This window comes from Centrocercus urophasianus, unplaced genomic scaffold, assembly GCF_019232065.1.
Source record: "Centrocercus urophasianus isolate 14NV4802_14NV808 unplaced genomic scaffold, USGS_Curo_1.0 seq_30, whole genome shotgun sequence".
Classification (NCBI taxonomy): Eukaryota; Metazoa; Chordata; class Aves; order Galliformes; family Phasianidae; genus Centrocercus; species Centrocercus urophasianus.
The window spans coordinates 7,260,118-7,278,626 of record NW_024884867.1 but is presented as its reverse complement, the minus strand read 5'-3'; the positions used below and the strand labels follow the sequence as shown (position 1 = coordinate 7,278,626).

At 43.0% G+C, this 18,509-nt stretch overlaps 3 protein-coding genes across 3 annotated transcripts; all 3 read left to right on the top strand.

Annotated features, from left to right (window-relative positions):
* Nucleotides 1–243: 243 nt before the first annotated feature.
* GPN3 (GPN-loop GTPase 3) lies at nt 244–3,977 on the top strand. The gene is made up of 7 exons (XM_042829279.1): nt 244–348; nt 455–622; nt 1,515–1,639; nt 2,133–2,248; nt 2,404–2,500; nt 3,005–3,133; nt 3,691–3,977. The coding sequence occupies exons 1-7, from the start codon at nt 258–260 to the stop codon at nt 3,751–3,753; spliced, it is 789 nt and encodes a 262-aa protein (XP_042685213.1). The 5' UTR covers nt 244–257; the 3' UTR covers nt 3,754–3,977.
* Nucleotides 3,978–5,225: 1,248 nt separating this feature from the next.
* ARPC3 (actin related protein 2/3 complex subunit 3) lies at nt 5,226–9,157 on the top strand. The gene is made up of 7 exons (XM_042828856.1): nt 5,226–5,308; nt 5,810–5,909; nt 6,981–7,057; nt 7,207–7,275; nt 7,517–7,643; nt 8,144–8,238; nt 8,883–9,157. Exons 1-7 carry the CDS (start codon nt 5,303–5,305, stop codon nt 8,943–8,945), a joined length of 537 nt encoding a protein of 178 aa, XP_042684790.1. The 5' UTR covers nt 5,226–5,302; the 3' UTR covers nt 8,946–9,157.
* Nucleotides 9,158–10,052: 895 nt separating this feature from the next.
* Nucleotides 10,053–17,831, top strand: ANAPC7 (anaphase promoting complex subunit 7). The gene is made up of 11 exons (XM_042829116.1): nt 10,053–10,241; nt 10,720–10,906; nt 11,475–11,594; nt 12,125–12,236; nt 12,468–12,621; nt 12,726–12,868; nt 13,204–13,321; nt 13,659–13,855; nt 14,577–14,801; nt 15,178–15,328; nt 16,152–17,831. The coding sequence occupies exons 1-11, from the start codon at nt 10,141–10,143 to the stop codon at nt 16,339–16,341; spliced, it is 1,698 nt and encodes a 565-aa protein (XP_042685050.1). The 5' UTR covers nt 10,053–10,140; the 3' UTR covers nt 16,342–17,831.
* Nucleotides 17,832–18,509: the final 678 nt, after the last annotated feature.

Sequence of the window (18,509 nt, the reverse complement as noted above, 5' to 3'; positions counted from 1 at the left end):
GCGTTCCGAGCCCTCGGCCGCTCCGTAGCCGGGAGGAGCTCGCGGGACCTTCGCGCTACGGAGCGGCGGAGGGGTCAAGCGCCGCCGGTCTTGCGTTGCGCGGAGGCCGGCATGCCGCGCTACGCGCAGCTGGTGATGGGCCCGGCGGGCAGCGGCCACGTGAGAAGGGTCGGAGGGGCGGGGGGGGGGTGGGAGGGATGGCGACGAGCGGGCGCTGACGGCGTGTGCGTGCCTTGCAGAGCACGTACTGCTCCACCATGCTGCAGCACTGCGAGGCGCTGGGCCGCGCCGTGCAGGTGGTTAACCTGGACCCGGCCGCCGAGTTCTTCAGCTATCCCGTCATGGCAGGTGAGTGCACTCTGCGCCTACCTGGCGTCCGGAGAGAGCTGGGGGGACAGGAGCTTATCATGGCAGCCTTGTGCTGCCCACGTCCGTAAGCGTACTGTCGTTGCAGATATACGGGAGCTCATAGAGGTGGATGATGTGATGGAAGATGATTCCTTGCGGTTTGGTCCCAATGGTGGCCTGGTGTTCTGCATGGAGTACTTTGCCAATAACTTCAACTGGCTGGAGGAGAGCCTCGGGCACATGGAGGATGATTATATACTGTTTGACTGCCCAGGTAAACAGATGTGTGTGTTTTGATGTCATACTTGGTATGCAGAGGTTGGAAAAGAGCCACGAATTGGTTGAGTCCAACACCACATAATGCTGCCAGGACCACTGCAGAACTGTGACCTGAAATCCCAAATCATAGAATATCCTGAGCTGGAAGGGACCTGTGAGGATCATCAGGTCCAATCCAGGGCTCTACACTGCACCACCCAAAATCCAAACTCTGGGTCTGAGACTGTTTTGTCCAAATGCTTCTAGAACTCTGGCAGCTCGGTGCCGTGCCCTCTGCCCTCTGGTCCTAATGCAGAACCTTTCCCTAATACCCAGTCTGACAACCCTCCCCTGACACAGCTCCATGCCATTCTCTCATTCTTTTCATTCAACTGTCAGTGGTTCAGACAGTTCCCATACAACATCCAATCTAAAGCCCCCTTTGTGCAACTTGAGGCCATTTCCTCATCTCTTGTCACATGATTTGCTGCAGTCTCCTTTCAGGTCCCTGTAGTGGTCTGAGGTCTCCCCTCAGCCTCATTTTCACACATTTTTTGGTTTGTTAACGGTTGTCAAGAGTCACTTTCAGATGCTCCAGAAGTGAATTTGGCCCCATTTGAATTTGGGTGACAGCACTGACTTTTGGTAACATCATACAGTGGGTGAAGTCTATGGCAACTGCTAACAAATGCTAACTGGACATCAAGAGAGGAAAATGCAGCTCTTTTTTTCCTCTCCAGATTTACTGTATGATTCCATCCAAATACAGGCAGGGTTGTCTGAAAAGAGACTGTGTTTTATTAGCTGTTATTCATATTGTGTAATGCCAATATTTCCGTAACTAATAACTGTGAGCTGTTTTTATTAGCTTTACATTTCTGCATACTGATATCCCAAGTGTGTCTTAGGTCAGATTGAACTCTATACACATTTGCCAGTGATGAAACAGCTGGTGGAACAGCTTCAGCAGTGGGAATTCCGTGTCTGTGGAGTGTTTCTTGTCGATTCGCAGTTCATGGTGGAATCTTTTAAGGTATCCATTTGAAATCTTGTACAAATTCTTGTAATGTTTTACAAAAGTCCATGCTGGTATAGAATAAGAAAGGGAACTTGGTTTGTTTGGTCCAAAGGAAGGAATGCAAAGCAGGGGAAGATCTGATTGCTGTCTTCAGCTGCCTCAGTTATAGAGACCAGACAATGTCTTAAAGTCCATTTCAACCTAAATTGTTCTGTTGTTCTATAAGAGCTTTCTCAGACAGAGAATGACCCCTTTCCCTGTTGAGCAATAAGAATCCCGAGAAGGGCTTTCAGTCTTCTTAATGTCCTTTTCGGTGGCATATAATGTGCTTCAGAGCTCTGGCAATAGATTGCAGCCAGGTACCTTAGCACCTCCCTTTTCCAGCAGAGATAATGATTCTTTATGCCCATATGCAATATATTTATAAGTTAGGCTTGGTCTGTGGTAGTGTCCTGCATGAAGATTTTGTGCTTTTCTGTACTTAACTACATTTTTCGTATTCCTTAAGTTTATATCTGGAATTCTGGCAGCACTCAGTGCAATGATCTCTTTAGAGATTCCACAGATTAACATCATGACTAAAATGGATTTGCTGAGCAAGAAAGCTAAGAAGGAAATAGAAAAGTAAGTTCCAAAGCATTACTTACTCTGTAGTGTAATATCTTGATATAAACTTCACTCACAATCACAGAATGATGGGTGGTTGTGGTAGTTGTGTAAAAGCATAGTGACTCATTTGTTCTGTATTCCGTTGTTAATGATGGCTTTGTTTCTCTCAGGTACTTAGATCCAGATATGTATTCTATGATTGAAGATTCTACTGATATATTGAAAAGCAAAATGTTTAAAAAACTGACTAAGTCCATATGTGGATTGGTACGTATCGTGCTCTTTCACTGGTATTCTTTAATTCAGCTGCATACTTGTAAACCATACTTTGTGGTTACTGACTTCACTGCTGTGCTAGATACTGTATGTACTGTAACATTCTCCCCCTGCCCCCCAAGGCCATGTGTTTACCTGCAGATTTATTAACAAAGCCTGAATCTAAAAGATCACCAGGCACTTGAACATTTTTCTTTTTGCCTGTCCTAACTCAGCTTTTGATGTTTCAGGTTAGCATAAGATTCTTATGCTGTAGCCAGTAAAATTCATGGAATCATATTCTATTAGCAATTTTGGGAGACAGCTTTATTGACTGGGTAAAAGTTTGGACTGATAGCCAGGAATTCAGAGTGGAGAATTGCCATTAGCTTGCAGTGTGGCTTTAAGCAGCCCTAGATTTTCCTTGTCCAGATTGCTGAGCATAGCTTGCAGCAATGGTGCAGTAAGAAAACTTAGTGTATTTCCCTACTGATGTCTTTTGAATCCCTGCTGCAGATTGATGACTATGGTATGGTTCGATTTCTACCTTTCGATCGCTCTGATGAGGAAAGTATAAACATAGTTCTGCAGCACGTAGACACTACCATCCAGTATGGAGAAGATCTTGAGTTTAAAGAACCGAAGGTAAGGTACTTCTGAAGATAAGATGAAACATTAGAAAGGATCCATAATACAAATGATAACTGAAATATGTCCTTTGAATTCTGAAGATCATAAAAGATGATTGTATACCACTAAGATCTCTACTTGCGTGTCTCCTTGAGCTTCCCCTAAAATTTCTGCATTGAGTCCATGTGCTGTAAAACCATGCCTAATCTTTTATACATCTGTCATGTAAAATGCATAATGGAAGATCAACGGGTTAAAATCAATTCCAAGCTCTGTTTATTTTCATCATTCAGCTCATATATCCTAAGAAATAAGTCCACAAGTTCTATCGCATTTTTTTAAATTCAATTTTCTACTCTCTAAATATTCAAAATAAATGCATCTAGATTTTGATGTATACATTTTGGATAGCTTTAGAAACAAATTGCTTTTCAGAAAGTTTTGCTCCTTGTTTTGTAGAACAATGTTGGACATTGTTGTGGTGACTAAAATAAAGCATCACAGAACTGATGATGTCCAACAGTCACCGGAGAAAAGTCAGGTTTTACGCTTTTTGTTTTTTTTGTTGGCAGGAACATGAAGAAGATAAATCTGCACTTGTGGATGAGTATTTTCAAGATCACGTGAATGAGTAAAAAGCAAATGCTGGAAAAGAGGAAGAAAATACATTGCTTGTGTGTTTTAAAGGAAACAAAGACATTCCCTTCCACACAAACATATTTATTTGATGTTTTGCCTTTAAGATAACTAACATTTCTAGTGAAAAGTGAGCTATATGACAGTTTATATGATGGAATATAGTGATCTATATTACTGTTTATAGTTCTTTTGTAAATACAGAATGTTCCTGGATTCTCAAGTGTTTTCAAAATACTTTTTATTACTTCTCCTAAAATTTATTAGTCTAATTTATTAGCTACCTTCAGCTGAATTGGAGGATGTTTTCCTGCTAGTCATGCCCACGTATTTATAAACCCTTCCTTGATCCTAAGAAATGAGGTTTTATTCATGGAGTTATTGAATAAAAGTATTTTCTATAAAGGGCCTCACGGTTATGTAAAGCTTGGTATCAGCAAATGTCCCTATATAGGCATGTCATCTTTCTCTATGTAATATGTAGTTCATGTTTTAGAAATTATCCCATACAAAATGTCAGCCAAATACCTTAGTAGAATAAGAGCATCTAAAGTCATTTTGGAGGAACAGCTTGGTAAACCAAACCAGTGATTGAGTTCTTTGAGGCCGTGGCACTTATCTAAATCTGAGGATGTACCAGACCTATCCCAGCACTGGACAGTTAGGTAGGAGCTCAGGGTAGTCACTGCCATAACGAGAAAGAGGTTGGAAAGCTCATGGAGACTTTGATGCATGGAGCCAGAAATCCTGACCATGCTTAATAGTTACAGTATAACCTCATTATGTGGCAAATCGTTCGATGCCTATGCTGAATTACTCACATCCTGGCAGGGCTTGATCTGGCTTGATTCCAGCCTCGCGCATCCTTTGGACATGTCATCAAATCGTAGAATGGTTTGGGTTGGAAGGGACCTTCAAAACCATCCAGGTTTCAACCCCACTGGCATGGGCAGGACTGCCAGCCATCACATCAGGCTGCCCACAGCCCCATCTGAGCTGCCTTGAGCACCTCCAGGGATGGGGCACCCACAGCTCTCCAGCAGTGCCTTGCCACACCCATGGCAAAGAATTTCTTCTTAATATCGCATTTAAACCCACCCTTATTGGTTTAAAACCGCCGACAGAACACCTCCCAGCTGTTCTGCTGCACCCTTTGTGTCGCTGCCATGACTTCTTGCAGCGTTCTTCTCCTCCAGGCTGAACACCCCACCTCTCAGCCCGCCCTCACAGCGGAGGTTTCCTCTGCTCGCGGACAGGAGAAACCCAGCCCTTCAGCTCCAAATCTCCCCAGTTTTTCGGTCTGACTCATGCGACGAGGCAGCGAGGGGCCCACTGCCCACTGGCTCACAAGAGCGGCTGACGGGTCCCCTCAGACGCAACGCGGGGATGGGGGGAGGTCGGCTCTGTGCTTCCCCGTCAGGGAGCGGCTCCTCGGGGCGGTACAGGCAGGCAGCACCGCCCCGCTGCCTCATTTCCTGAAGGAAGAGGAAGGTTTGCTGCGAGCTCGGCGACGCTGCCCTCGCACGGACCTGCGCCCTGCCCTTCGCCATGCCGGTGAGGGGAGCGGGCAGGGAAGGGTTAGGGCGGGCGGGCGCTGAGCGCCGGGGCCGCACTGTGGGGCCGGGCTGGGGCGACTGCGCGGGTGGGAGAGGGGCTGTAGGCGGGAGCGTCGCACTGAGGAGCGGATCGATGTGTTTAGAGGCTGCCGCCTTCCTCTTTCTTCCTCTTTTTTTTCCCTTCTGGCTCAGCTCTGCCCAGATCCCTCTCCTCTCTGGGCAGCAGAGCGCTCTCAGCCCGTCCTCTTCCACCACCGCTGACATGAATGGTTCCAGAATGGTACTTTTGTGGTTATCACCAGAATGGTGCTGAGTTACGGAGGGCCTCATTAAGAAATGACTACTGTTTGTGCAAGGAAAGGTTGCTGGAAACATCACTAACCAACAAAACTCTGATTTGTATTTGATGACACGGGAGAGCTGCGATCAGTCTGTGCCAGCAGGATGCTGGAAGGGCAATTTTCTGCAGCAATAATAACCAGCCTTCCCCCATCTCTAGGCTTACCATTCAACCTTAATGGACTCAGATACCAAGCTAGTGGGTAACATGGCACTGTTACCCATCAGAAGCCAGTTCAAAGGCCCAGCACCTCGAGAAAGTAAGTTTACAAGAATCTGTGAAAAGCCCTTTGTGTTTTGCTAGTAATCATCTTTCACAGTTTGCTCCAGACCAGGCCTACCAGAGCAGAAAAGTTGTGGCTTAGAAATTGGATGTTTTATAGAGGAAGACAGAATTTTCAGATACTGAAGTGGTGCAAAACACAGAAAATAACACTGCTAGGGTTGTCATCTGGAGCAGCTCCAGGTAATTCAGTTGCTTTAGCAATTAACACTGCCTACAGATGCTATTTTCACACTTCCTCCTGTGCCTCCGTGTTTTTTTCAGCAGGCTGTGAGGAGGACATGGTGGCGTGAACCCTTTGCTGTCAGAGGAAGTGGAGGTTTAGCTGCAGAACTCAGCTTTGGTGCAGTGGCTGAGGATGCTTGGCTGCTCTAAAGGAAGGAGATAGGCAATGCTGTAGGGCAGCAAAAATCTAAGCTTCAGCATTAAGCATCTCTGTACTGAAGAATTTGACAGACAGTCTGCTATGAATTCTCCTTAGCACACGGAGTTGAATTTCCCAGGCGTGGTATCTCCCAGTAGTGTGGCAACCAGTTCAAAAAAGAAAATATTTCAGAACTCAAGCAGTCTTCACTGTTTGTGAAAGAAAGCGAAAGCTGCGAGTCAACTTGTCACTATGTAATCTACCCTTCCTCTTTTTTTTTTTTTTTTTAAAGAATAATGAGGAAGGTTGTTTGATAGTGGTGTAAACTTCTTCCAAATATATTTTTGGGTCCTCAGAAAGAGTTTTAACAGCGTATTCTATACTGTTAAAACTCTGGTGAGTCACTCAACTGGTAGGAAACTGGGGAAGTGCGAACCTGCTGCCCTGTGTGAAGTCATAGTGAGAGAAGAAAAAGGGGGTTAAAACTACTAAGAGTAAGAAACTTAAATATTTTGGCCAGAGTTCACCACCAGTCTTTCATATGGGTAAGATTTAGTGTAGTCCTCTGCTTTTTGTGAACAATTTTGCTTTTGCAAGAATTATTGTTTGTGTAGTTCAGTGTGTAAAAGTTATGACCAAACGTGATGTAGCAATGCACTACTTAATTTTTTTTTTTTTTTTTAGCTAAAGATACAGATATTATAGATGAAGCCATCTACTACTTCAAAGCTAATGTTTTCTTCAAAAATTATGAAATTAAGGTAATTTTTTTTTTTTCAATAGTTCCCCTCTTATGAGGATATTGTTAGCACAAATTGCATGAACTCATTCCTATTTCAAACTCTTAGCAGTTCCATGAAGTCCCCTATAGTCTAACAGACTAGGCTCTGTGCTTACCCTTATTTTGCAGAATGAGGCTGACAGAACGCTGATCTACATAACTCTCTACATTTCTGAGTGCTTGAAAAAGCTGCAGAAGGTAAGGAGGGAACCAGCCTGTTCTGAGGATTGTACTCAGGAGAGCATTTGCTGATATTCTCTAAAGGCACAACAAACTCTGTTCACTGCAGTCCCAGTTGGCAGAACCACAAATACTCGTGGATCTGCATGGAGATGTTGTGTTGCTGTTCTTGATCAGCCTTTATGTTTTAGTGAGCATTAAAATATTTTACTCCAATGTTTTCATTTGTAACTTTTAATTGTTTGGTTGGTTCTTTCAGTGCAACTCCAAAGGCCAAGGAGAAAAAGAGATGTACACACTGGGAATCACTAATTTCCCAATCCCTGGGGAGCCTGGTTTTCCACTTAACGCCATTTATGCCAAACCTACCAACAAGCAAGAGGAAGGTAAAACTAAATAAAGAACTCTGAAGGCTTCTTTCAGTCCATGCTTTACTAGCTGCATTTTTTTTTTTTACTATGACTAGAAAATTGACCCTGAAAACTTCTGGCTCTGTTTTCTGAGGTTTTCTGACCTTAGGGGCCTGATGACTCCCCTTAATCTGTAGATCCAACAGAACAAAGTGATAGGAGTCTGAGTCTGCCTTTTGAGTCAGTGTAATTGCTAGATAGATTCTATAACAGAGCCTGAACCAACTCCCACACTGGCAAAGAGGAAGCCCAAAATGATGGGCAGAGGTTTAACTGAAAGAAGAAAACAGTTTGGATGATCCATTTCACTGATACAAATATCATAAAAATTCCAAGTATGGCTGTAAATTGAACAGGCAGCCAGCAAGGGCCTACAGATGAGAAAGCTCACATTTTCTGCTTTAAGCAGTGTTTGTCTACTGCTTCCATGCTCAATTTAGTTTGACTTAATGCTATTTTGTCCTGCTGTATTTCAGAGGTGATGAGAGCATACTTGCAGCAGCTCAGGCAAGAAACTGGTCTTCGACTCTGTGAAAAAGTATTTGATCCTCAGAGTGACAAGCCTAGTAAGGTAAGGATTTGGCCTGATCATTACAGATTTAATGAGAGGCTTGGTTGTTTTTTCCAAAAGATGGAGAGAAGCAAGAGAAGAGGGTGAGGGATCAGACATAGGTAACTCTGGAGCAGGCTTCCCTGGTTTTACCAGGCTAGCAAAACAGAGGACTGATAGTTGTCAATAAATTTCCAGCTGTAACATGGTAATTTCAATTCCAGGTACTTTAAAAAGTGGGGCAGTAATAGGCAGTTCTAGTTTAACTCTTCAAAGTACTGCAATTTTGCCATTGGCTAGGGACTCTTTTCAAATAGAAATGAAAAGGCATGAGAGATGCTGTTTATATTTCCAGGCAGTTCTGATCTCATTGCTTCTTTGAAGTAGACCATTTTGCCTTTTATCTGGATTTTAAAAAGTAGCCAATCAGTGCATGAACTACGTCCCGATCACGTATTTCATGTGCAAATATGTTTGCATTTAATAATGAGATTATTCAGGCTGATTTAGTTTCAAAGACATAGCTTTCTGATGCAGTCCCTGTTCATTATTATACTGCAATAAATACACTGGAATAGGTAATAAACATACTTTTAAGTCACTATTTCATTTATAAGATGGAAACTTCTTCTGCCTGTTTTCTGATTATGTGTTTTCTCCTGCAGTGGTGGATCTGCTTTGTGAAGAGACAGTTCATGAACAAGAGCCTGTCTGGACCTGGGCAGTGAACAGGCAGAGCAGCAACATGAAGTATTTCAACAGCAAGGTGTATGAAATATTTTGCCTTTGTTTTGGATACATTTTGTACCAAGGAAAAAAAAAAAAAGTGTTTATGAAGAAAAAAGTCAACGAGGGAAGAGGGATGTAAAGTAAAAAGATCATTTGAGTACTGTAAGCGAGTATTATTAAGCTGGTGCTTAATAAATGATTCCTAACATGCTGTTTCAGGTGCAGGCTGCTTTATTATCAGTGGCTACAGCTAGCATTTACAGCAGGGCTTTTGTTTAAAGAGAAGTGTTTGTGCCTGGAGTGGTGTGTAATTGCTCTGCTGGCTAGAGTCTCAGTATCATGTTGAGTGCAGTGATTTTTTACTTTTTTTTTTCTCCAATAAACTTAGCTTGTAATTAATGTGATCAGCGCTTTATGTCTTATGGTTAGCTTTCAAAGAAATAAAAATGAAATTTTAATGGAGAGGCCATCATGATATGATATTGGCAAATACTGTGTGTGTTTTGAGGACCTGCTGGTCCGAGCTCATTTTGTCTCCTTCATGGCAGTGCTTTCACCATCACCACACAGCACTAACATGCTTTTTGGTGGTACTCCACTGAAAGGAAAAATCCTGACACCACTGTTTTATCGCTGCACAGGATTAACTCTCCTACAGACGTACTGCGTGCTTCCTAGTTTACAGCAGCACCAGTGAGGTACTCTCCCCGACTGTGGGCCAGCAGCAGCCTAGGTTTACAGGTCTTCCTCCTCAGCTGTCTTACAGGCACGAGTTTTGCCACCTCACATCACTGCTGCAGCCATCAGACAGTGACATCTGTGGAGAAAAGCGTCCAGGCTCAAGAGCAGTGCAGACACAACGCCTAAATCTTCAAATAAAAAGCATATACACGGTGCTGAGCCAGGAAGGGACGCACCCAGCAGCGACGCCTCCCTGCTGCCGCACACTGTCACCTCACAGCGCCGCTGAGAAAAACCGCCGCTGCGCGTGCGCGGAACCATCGGGGGCCTCGCGGGGCGGCTGGGGCTGCCCGCTTCGCGCCTGTCCCGCCATGGGGGCGGTGTTAAGGCACTGCGCAGGCGCATGGAGGCAGCGGCGCAAGGCCCCCGCCTTGGCGCCATTTTGGAGTGGCGGCGGGCGTCCTGTTGTGCGCCGCGTTCTTCCTTCTGTCCTGTTCTTCCTCCGCCGCCGGCATGAGCGTGGTGGAGCACGTACGGGAGATGGCCTCCGCCGGGCTCCACTCGAACGTGCGGCTTCTCAGCGGGCTTCTCCTAACGATGAGCGGCAACAACCCGTGAGTGGCCCTCCCGCCGCGCTGACGGGACCGGGAAGGAAAAGGCCCCTGCGCTCCAGCTGCTCAGGGCCCTGAGGGGATGAAGCTGTATTCTGTCAGCCCGCCTCTGCCCGCGGCAGCAGGGGTCCGCGGCTCTTTCATGGGCTTCCCCAGTGGAGATGCAGCGATTTCCTCCTTTCTTACCACGGGTGCCCTGTGTACATCACCGCTCTTCCCCTCATTCTCGCCGTTCCCGTCGTTTTTCAGGCCTTTCCTGCATCGTTTCGGGTACTTTTGTGAGGTACTGGTTAGAACCACGGTCCCATTCCGAAATCCTCACATTTCAACACAGCAGGATGCAGCTCTGTAAGGAGCTGTGCTGTTGCCTGCATAGCAAAGCGGCAGCAACAGCTCAAAGTTGAAGCTGGATGAATAACTTCGGGTCTGTCCGTGGTTCTTAGGCTGTTAGCTGATCTCAGCCTGTCTGCATCTTTTCTAGGGAGCTGTTTTCACCATCTCAGAAGTACCAACTCCTTGTATACCACGCAGACTCTCTTTTCCACGATAAAGAATATAGAAATGCTGTCAGCAAGTATACGATGGCTTTGCAGCAGAAGAAAGCATTGAGTAAAACCTCAAAAGTAAGGCCTTCTACTGGGAATGCTGCATCAGCTCCCCAGAGCCAGGTATTTAAAAACTGAGCAGTGTGCTGCATTGTGTATCCCCCTCTGCTTTGGTTAATGTTGAAGATTCAATATTGTAGCATTAGACTGTGGGCTGCCTTTATTTCCTAAGATGTGTAATTCATGGTTTTGGAAGAGATGAGCAATGTGAGCCAGCAGTAGGTTGCATTTTTACTTTTCTTGCACTAGACATTTTAACGTACACTAAACATTGTATGTGATGGAAAGTACTGTAATAATAGCAGGGTGGCCCAATCCTAGGCTGCAGCAAATGAAAACAAGCTCTCATGCAGCAACTCTGGATACAGAAACAACAAAAGAAAATCTGCTTACCTTTAGAGGACCTCCAGTAGGCAGGATCTCCAGAGAGATCCCCTCATTTCCACTGCCAAGCCTTAAATGAGGCTGGGAAGGGCTGGGTTCTGGCTCTGCCCTTTCCAATCACATCCATTGCCTGCACCTGAGCTGCCCTGGGTTGGCCCTGCCTTCCCACCAGTTCTTCAGTCACTGTTTCAGTCTGTGACATAACATTTCCACTACAGTTGTCCTTTAATATTACATTTTATTTCAGTGTTTACCATCTGAAATTGAAGTAAAATATAAAATGGCTGAATGTTACACGATGCTGAAGCAAGATAAAGATGCCATTGCCATTCTGGATGGGATTCCTTCCAGACAGAGGACCCCAAAGGTTTGTTCTGGCAGAGGTTTGTCACTGGCACTTGCTCAGAAGGTAGAAAAAAAGGTTGAGGAAAGCAAACTTCTAATCTATACACACTAGGATAATAAAATCTTGTAGCGGGACCCAACTAGTTGGACTGCACAGAGCTTGAATCATTCCTGTTCTTTTATCAATTGTTACTGTTCAGAAGCTAAACAGAAACATTCCGTGCCTTCCTTCTCTTGAGAGCTTCCATTGATATAAAGAAATGAGCTGACAGAGAGTTAATGCAGCAGATGTACAGGTTCTTCTTGTCATGCTTAAGACACTCGCCCATTTTTGGATGTCACAGTGCTGAGATTTCCACATGCACTATGTAAATGAAAAAATGTAAGTTTTATATTTGGACTCAAGAGTCAATATTAATTGTGTAATCCATGGTAGTAGGTTACAGTGATCTCAAAAGAGCTACTCAGAACGGAAGGGAGGGAGACAGCATGCTGGAGGGAGGACAAAGTTGTCACCTTGTCTTAACAGGAACTCCTTTCTAATTCTTGCAGATCAATATGATGCTGGCAAATCTATACAAGAAAGCAGGTCAGGAACGTTCATCTGTTACGAGCTACAAGGAAGTACTGAGGCAGTGCCCATTAGCACTTGATGCCATACTAGGTAGGTTTCTCCACACTGTTAGGTACGTCAGTCCTAAGAAGCATTATGATTTGAAGCATGTTTGGGACTGGGTAATTGACTGCCATTCTACGTAATATTTAATGCAAATGTCTTTAATGCAAAAGATAAATTCACGGCAGACTGCTTGGTTGTGCTTCCTACTCTTCAGATAATTTGTAGTAATGATGATTGAAAATGTTTTTTTATCATTTTGAATACCTCTCTGAACAGGTTTGCTCTCGCTGTCGGTGAAAGGTGCAGAAGTGGCCTCCATGACAATAAATATCATTCAGAGCATTCCAAACTTGGACTGGCTTTCAGTGTGGATCAAGGCATATGCTTTTGTGCACACTGGAGATAACACTAGAGCAATCAATACAATTTGGTAAGAATTGAAAGAGCATGATGTAATGAAATGCCATAAAATATTTCTTTAATGTTATTTTAATATCATTACACATAAATAATAGCAATTTATTTCTCTTAAAGCTCTTTAGAGAAAAAGTCATTGCTGAGGGATAATGTAGACCTACTGGGGAGCTTAGCAGACCTGTATTTCAGAGCTGGAGATAATAAAAACTCTATTCTAAAATTTGAACAAGCTCAAATGCTGGATCCTTACCTAATAAAAGGTAAGTTGTAGAGGAACGTTTACCTAGAATAATGACCTGGTAAATTAAGTTAGAGTAGCAAACAAATATTGAGTGCACTATTGAGTATAGTTGTATCTGTCTTTCAATGTAGAGTTTACATTCAGAAACTGCACACTTACCAGTTGCTGGTAGTTATGCAGTTTAAACTACGTGGTTGCATTGCAAGTTGTTTAAAATGGCAGATAGCTAGAAGGTGACACATCCACTTACGGGGTTTGTACATATTAGGAATAGTTTAGTTAGGAAGTTTGAATTTATTGTAGTGAATGAGCTTTCTGTTTCTTGATGATTGACCTTCCATGTTTTCACTGCAGGAATGGATGTGTACGGCTATTTGCTGGCACGGGAAGGTCGACTGGAGGATGTGGAAAACTTGGGCTGCCGTCTCTTCAATATTTCAGATCAACATGCAGAACCCTGGGTGGTGTCAGGGTAAGATGCTCTCTTTCCTTTCTTACCCTTGATTTGAGTGAGGTTGATTACAGCTGATAGAGTGAAATCAGCTTTTTGTCCTGTTTTGGAGGTAACTCATGAGTACCTATTTTGGTTGGTTTCTTTAAGCCTAAACTGGTTTGAATTACTAAACCTTGATGTGTTAAATAGCTGTGATGGTTAATGGGTTTCTTCGTTTTCACACAAACATTTATTTCTAACGTAAAATACAGAAGATTTAGCAGTTACTTGTAACCTGATTCTTCCCTCTCTCTTCTGAGTCTCTGTGAATGTACACAGGCAGTACATGTTTACAATCCATCTTGTCTTTCCATAGGTGTCATAGTTTTTATAGTAAACGATACTCCCGTGCCTTATATTTAGGAGCCAAAGCTATCCAGCTTAATAGCAACAGCGTTCAGGCTCTGTTGCTGAAGGGAGCTGCCCTCAGGAACATGGGCCGAGTGCAGGAAGCAATCATACACTTCCGTGAAGCGATACGGCTTGCGCCTTGCAGGTTGGATTGCTATGAGGGTGAGTGAAACAAAGCTGCTCAGACTGCATTGGTGCAGCACTCATGGCTCTTATTATTAAGAAAGAGAACAGGCGAGCTCTTTTCCCCTGTTGACTTTCTGACACATAAGTTGTTATTACCCAAAAACCCGTAAAGTGCTGGTTGAAGTAGTCAGACAAGAAATACAAGAGAATGCATGTATTTATAAGAATTATTTTCAGAAAAGTTGTTTGCTTTTAAGTGGTTTAATCTGGATGTAAACAGACTTGGGTGCTTTGAGCAGATGATGACATTCAGTGTCTGGTTAGTCGTACCAGGAGCCTCATTTTGTCACACTGTCTCCTAAGTAGGAACAAGTTTAGATGGTAAGCAGTTAAGGAGAAATGCTCGTGTGTTTGGGGGAATATGCATTTTCTTATAGAATTAAAAGCTGTGTTAACTTCTTTTAGCAAAATAAAACACCTCAGGAGATATACAGAATTAAACAAAAATGGATGATAGTGGTCCCAATGTACTGTTCATTGGCAGTCTTAAGAATTGCTTGTAGAATATTTGAACTGTTGGCAACAGTTACCTCTGGATGTTCACTATGGTGCGTAGTTTGCCAATGGAGAACTACACTGCAGTCCTCTTGATCCACTGTTACCTGCTTTGCATGGTGATAATGCAAGTGCTGATAATTGAGGAGGGGCGATTGACTGCAGTACCATATGAAACTGAAATGCTGTTCTTTATTATCAGGTCTCATTGAATGTTACCTAGCATCTAACAGCATCCGGGAAGCTATGGTTATGGCAAATAACGTGTATAAAACTCTGGGAGCAAATGCACAGACACTCACTCTGTTAGCAACAGTCTGCCTTGAAGACCCAGTCACACAGGAGAAAGCAAAAACATTACTGGACAAAGCACTGACACAAAGACCTGATTACATCAAAGCTGTGGTAAAGAAAGCAGAACTTCTAAGTAAGTTCCTTTTTTTCACGTCGACTTTCTTATAACATGCTCTGTCATATACAGGAGTGTTCTGCAGCCTCATCAGTGCAAATAATACGACAGGGATTTGTCAGTTCTGTTTGAAAGGAAAAAGCACAGGAATTAATTGTACCTAGCAACTGACATTATGGCAGCACTTTCGACCATTGCATACAAAATGTTTTGCCTTCAAAGTATAGGTGTTAATTTGTGTAGCAGTCGTTGCTTACAAAAAGTGTATTACTGCCATCCTTCCTGCCAGCAGCTCTGAGGGAAGAAATGCTTTTGTGTTGTGATGCCCTTGGCGTACAGTCTGCTTACTGCTTTACCTAAACTATTAATTGAAACTGGTTTTGCAAATTAACAGGTAGAGAGCAAAAGTATGAAGATGGAATTGCTTTGCTGAGGAATGCGTTGGCTAATCAGAGTGACTGCGTTCTGCATCGAATACTGGGGGACTTCCTTGTAGCTGTCAACGAGTACCAGGAAGCAATGGACCAGTACAGCATCGCCCTAAGGTAGGCCAGAGAGCCAAGCTGTAGTGTATAGGAATGAATAACTGACAAGCAAAAAGTTGAGTGCCAGGCCACTGGTTGATGAGGGCATGCAGCAGGTAGCTGCACATCACGCTTCCTCAAAGCAGACAAACGTATGCATCATGTTCTGATAATGAATTACTTGCACAGGGCTTTGTGCTGAGGAGTGCAAAGTTTAGGGATTGTGTTCATTGCAGACATCACTGGGCATGGAGTTCCTTGGCTTCTGAAGCAACTGAGGCACGGATGTATTTATAATTAGTAATTCTATAGGGAGGCTTCTTGGGAGCTGTTGCACTAGAGCAGAAGATGATGTATAAACAGGAGCTACTGTGTAAATTTAAACAGGTGATAAAGAACCTTAATGTTACCTCCTGAAGTTAAGTGTTACTATTTTTTTATTTCAGAAAGTTAAATTTCCCTTAAGTCTAGCCCTTCATATCCTCAGCAAACACACATAACATAGACAGGTCAGCTATTTTTTCCTTGTATGTGATGTGTTTAATCATAGCCATTGACATCATTACTTTCTCATTGCTTTATGATTGATGTGGTCTGGAGGAGCTGACCAACTTTTCTTTGAGAGTGTGGTGTTTAGAAAAGTGCACTCTTGAGGCTCAAAATGCTTTTATCTGAGAGTGTAATACTGGTGTTATCATCAGGTGAAGTTGTGCCTACCAGGCTGAAATTCTTGGTGGTGCTAAACAGGAAGTGCAGAAAAAAGTGATAGGTTTTTATGGTAATGTTACAAATATAAGAAAAATAAGTCTTAAGGCAATACTTGCTTCTCTTCTCTTTCCCTCAGCTTGGATCCAAATGATCAGAAGTCACTAGAGGGAATGCAGAAAATGGAAAAAGAGGAAAGTCCAACAGATGCAACCCAGGAAGAAGACGTGGATGATATGGAGGGAAGTGGAGAAGAGGGGGACTTGGAAGGCAGTGACAGCGAGGCAGCCCAGTGGGCAGATCAGGAGCAGTGGTTTGGTATGCAGTGATGGCTGCTCTTCCCAGTGGTCAGTTTGGCACATGAACACACCACTAGGGCCATTTCTTTCTGAACTCTGATATTTGCAGGAGCAGAAGACTTTTCCTTTTTTATCTTTTTTTTTTTTTTTTAATTTAATAGAACTATTAAATGGTTTCAGTCTACGCATCTCAATGCCGTGAAGATTCTTGATGCTTCTTATTTATTAGGTGTAAGGAATTAACTGCAATGGAAGTCATTTGCATCTTTCATTTGCAAAAGCCTCAATATACTAAATCCAGAAGCATTAGAATCTGAAGTTCCTAGAAGCCTGTTGTTTTTGATAAAGCTGTCTAAGCTGCCTTCAGGGCTAAGTGTGCTTTATCAGTTTGTAAATGGTATTTCAGCATGCCCTTGTGAAAAAGGCCTGCTTCCCTTGTTTGTACGCTGCAATTTGGGCTCACGCTCCTGCTGAAGTTCTGAGGAGTCACTCGGCTGTGGCTGAAAGCAACACTTTTCTCTTGCTGTGTTGGTTTAATTACTGTCTCTTTGCAAGGCATTGCATGTGGTATAAAGAAGTTTGGTACCCCAGGCAGCTTTGAGCTAGAGGACACTCTTGTAGCTGATTGATTTCTGTGTGTACAGAATCAAACCAGTCCTTACTAAACCTTGTAATCTGCCTGTACATAAACATTTCTTTTAAATGCAGTTTACTTTTACTTTGCTGTGTTATGTAAGGGTTTTACAGCAGTGACTCAAAGCACTTCACGTTCTGCATACAGAATGTGTAAGAATTCATCCTGTTCCACTTTGCTGTAGAAATGTTAAATCGTACAAATACGTACCATCTTGTTTTTGTCACGTTTATATACTTTTTTGTAAGACAGTATTTGAATTCATGTTATCACTTCAGCATCATCTCTTTGAGGGTGATCTTTGTGTAATCTAGAAGTTGTTTCAGTTCTGTGGGCTTGATGTGTAGGAGGAGGAATTACCTCGTGCTGTTACGTTTCTTACCATTCTGTTTCCTGAATTATCTTTTTATACTGCCAGTTCAATTTCTTTCGTATTTATTCTGTTCCCACAGTTATGCTGGAGCAGACAGACCTTAACACAGGGCTAAAAAGCAGTTCAGAGTAGCAGCTAACAGAGGAATACCTATTTTGCACAAATACCTGACACAGAACAAGCATCCCCTCACTGTAGGAGTACAACGCCAATAAGGGTAACAGCTCTTCTGTCGTGTTCTATAGATTACTTCTTTTACAGACTATTTTTGAAGTATTTTGCTATGTCACATCCTTACCAAGGAATCTTAATATTTTATCCATTTAAAAACGAGCAGAAGAGCTGAGTATCTGTTCTCTCTGGAATCCTGGGGGCTTTGGACTTTCCGAAGTATTACATGGAGTTATGCTTAATTGAAGATTCTGTGGGAGGAACAGAAAAGCATGTGCTGCTATCTTGGTGGTTGAATTGGCATGAGCTGTGACTGCTCTGTAATTAAATAAATACACTGAACAGCTTCATTTCAGTTACAGTGAACATTCTGCTAATTGCATTCTGGTGTATGATGGAGCAGAACCATTTTTTTAAATGAGGAATCAAACTGTTGAAGGCCTTGCTGTGTGATGCAGTGAACAGCTTTCAGCTCATTGCCTTTTTTTTCTGTTAAAAAAAAAAAAAAAAAAAAACAGATTTACAAGCAAATTGAAACCCTTTTTTCCCCTCAGGCTCAGGCTTTCATCAGATCGTATTCTATGTCTGAAAGGTAGATGGGGTCAGCAGCTTTCTAGATGTTACTCCAACCCTCCTACTCCAGGAAAGAATGGGCTTCTTAATGTTGTTAAAGCAACTAATGTTTGACAAGAGAAGCAAATGAGGTACATGGTGCACAGTTTGAGCTGCTCAGCCTTTTCATTCTGATATTCCTTTAAATGCGCCACAAGCTACAGGTAAGAACCACTGGTCTTAAGCATTTCTCTGAAATGATGTTTGCATAGAACAGGAAATCTGAGAACCACAGTTTTACTGAATCATCCTGTAGTGTCTCTGTTGATTATCTGATGAAGTGAAGCTGAGTGTGCTGCTAAACAAAACCACAGAACATCAGTGTGCTTACGTGTAACTTCAGCAACTAAATTCAGGTACACCTAAGAACACCTTAAGAGAGCTGTAAAAATAGAGTTATCTCCTTGC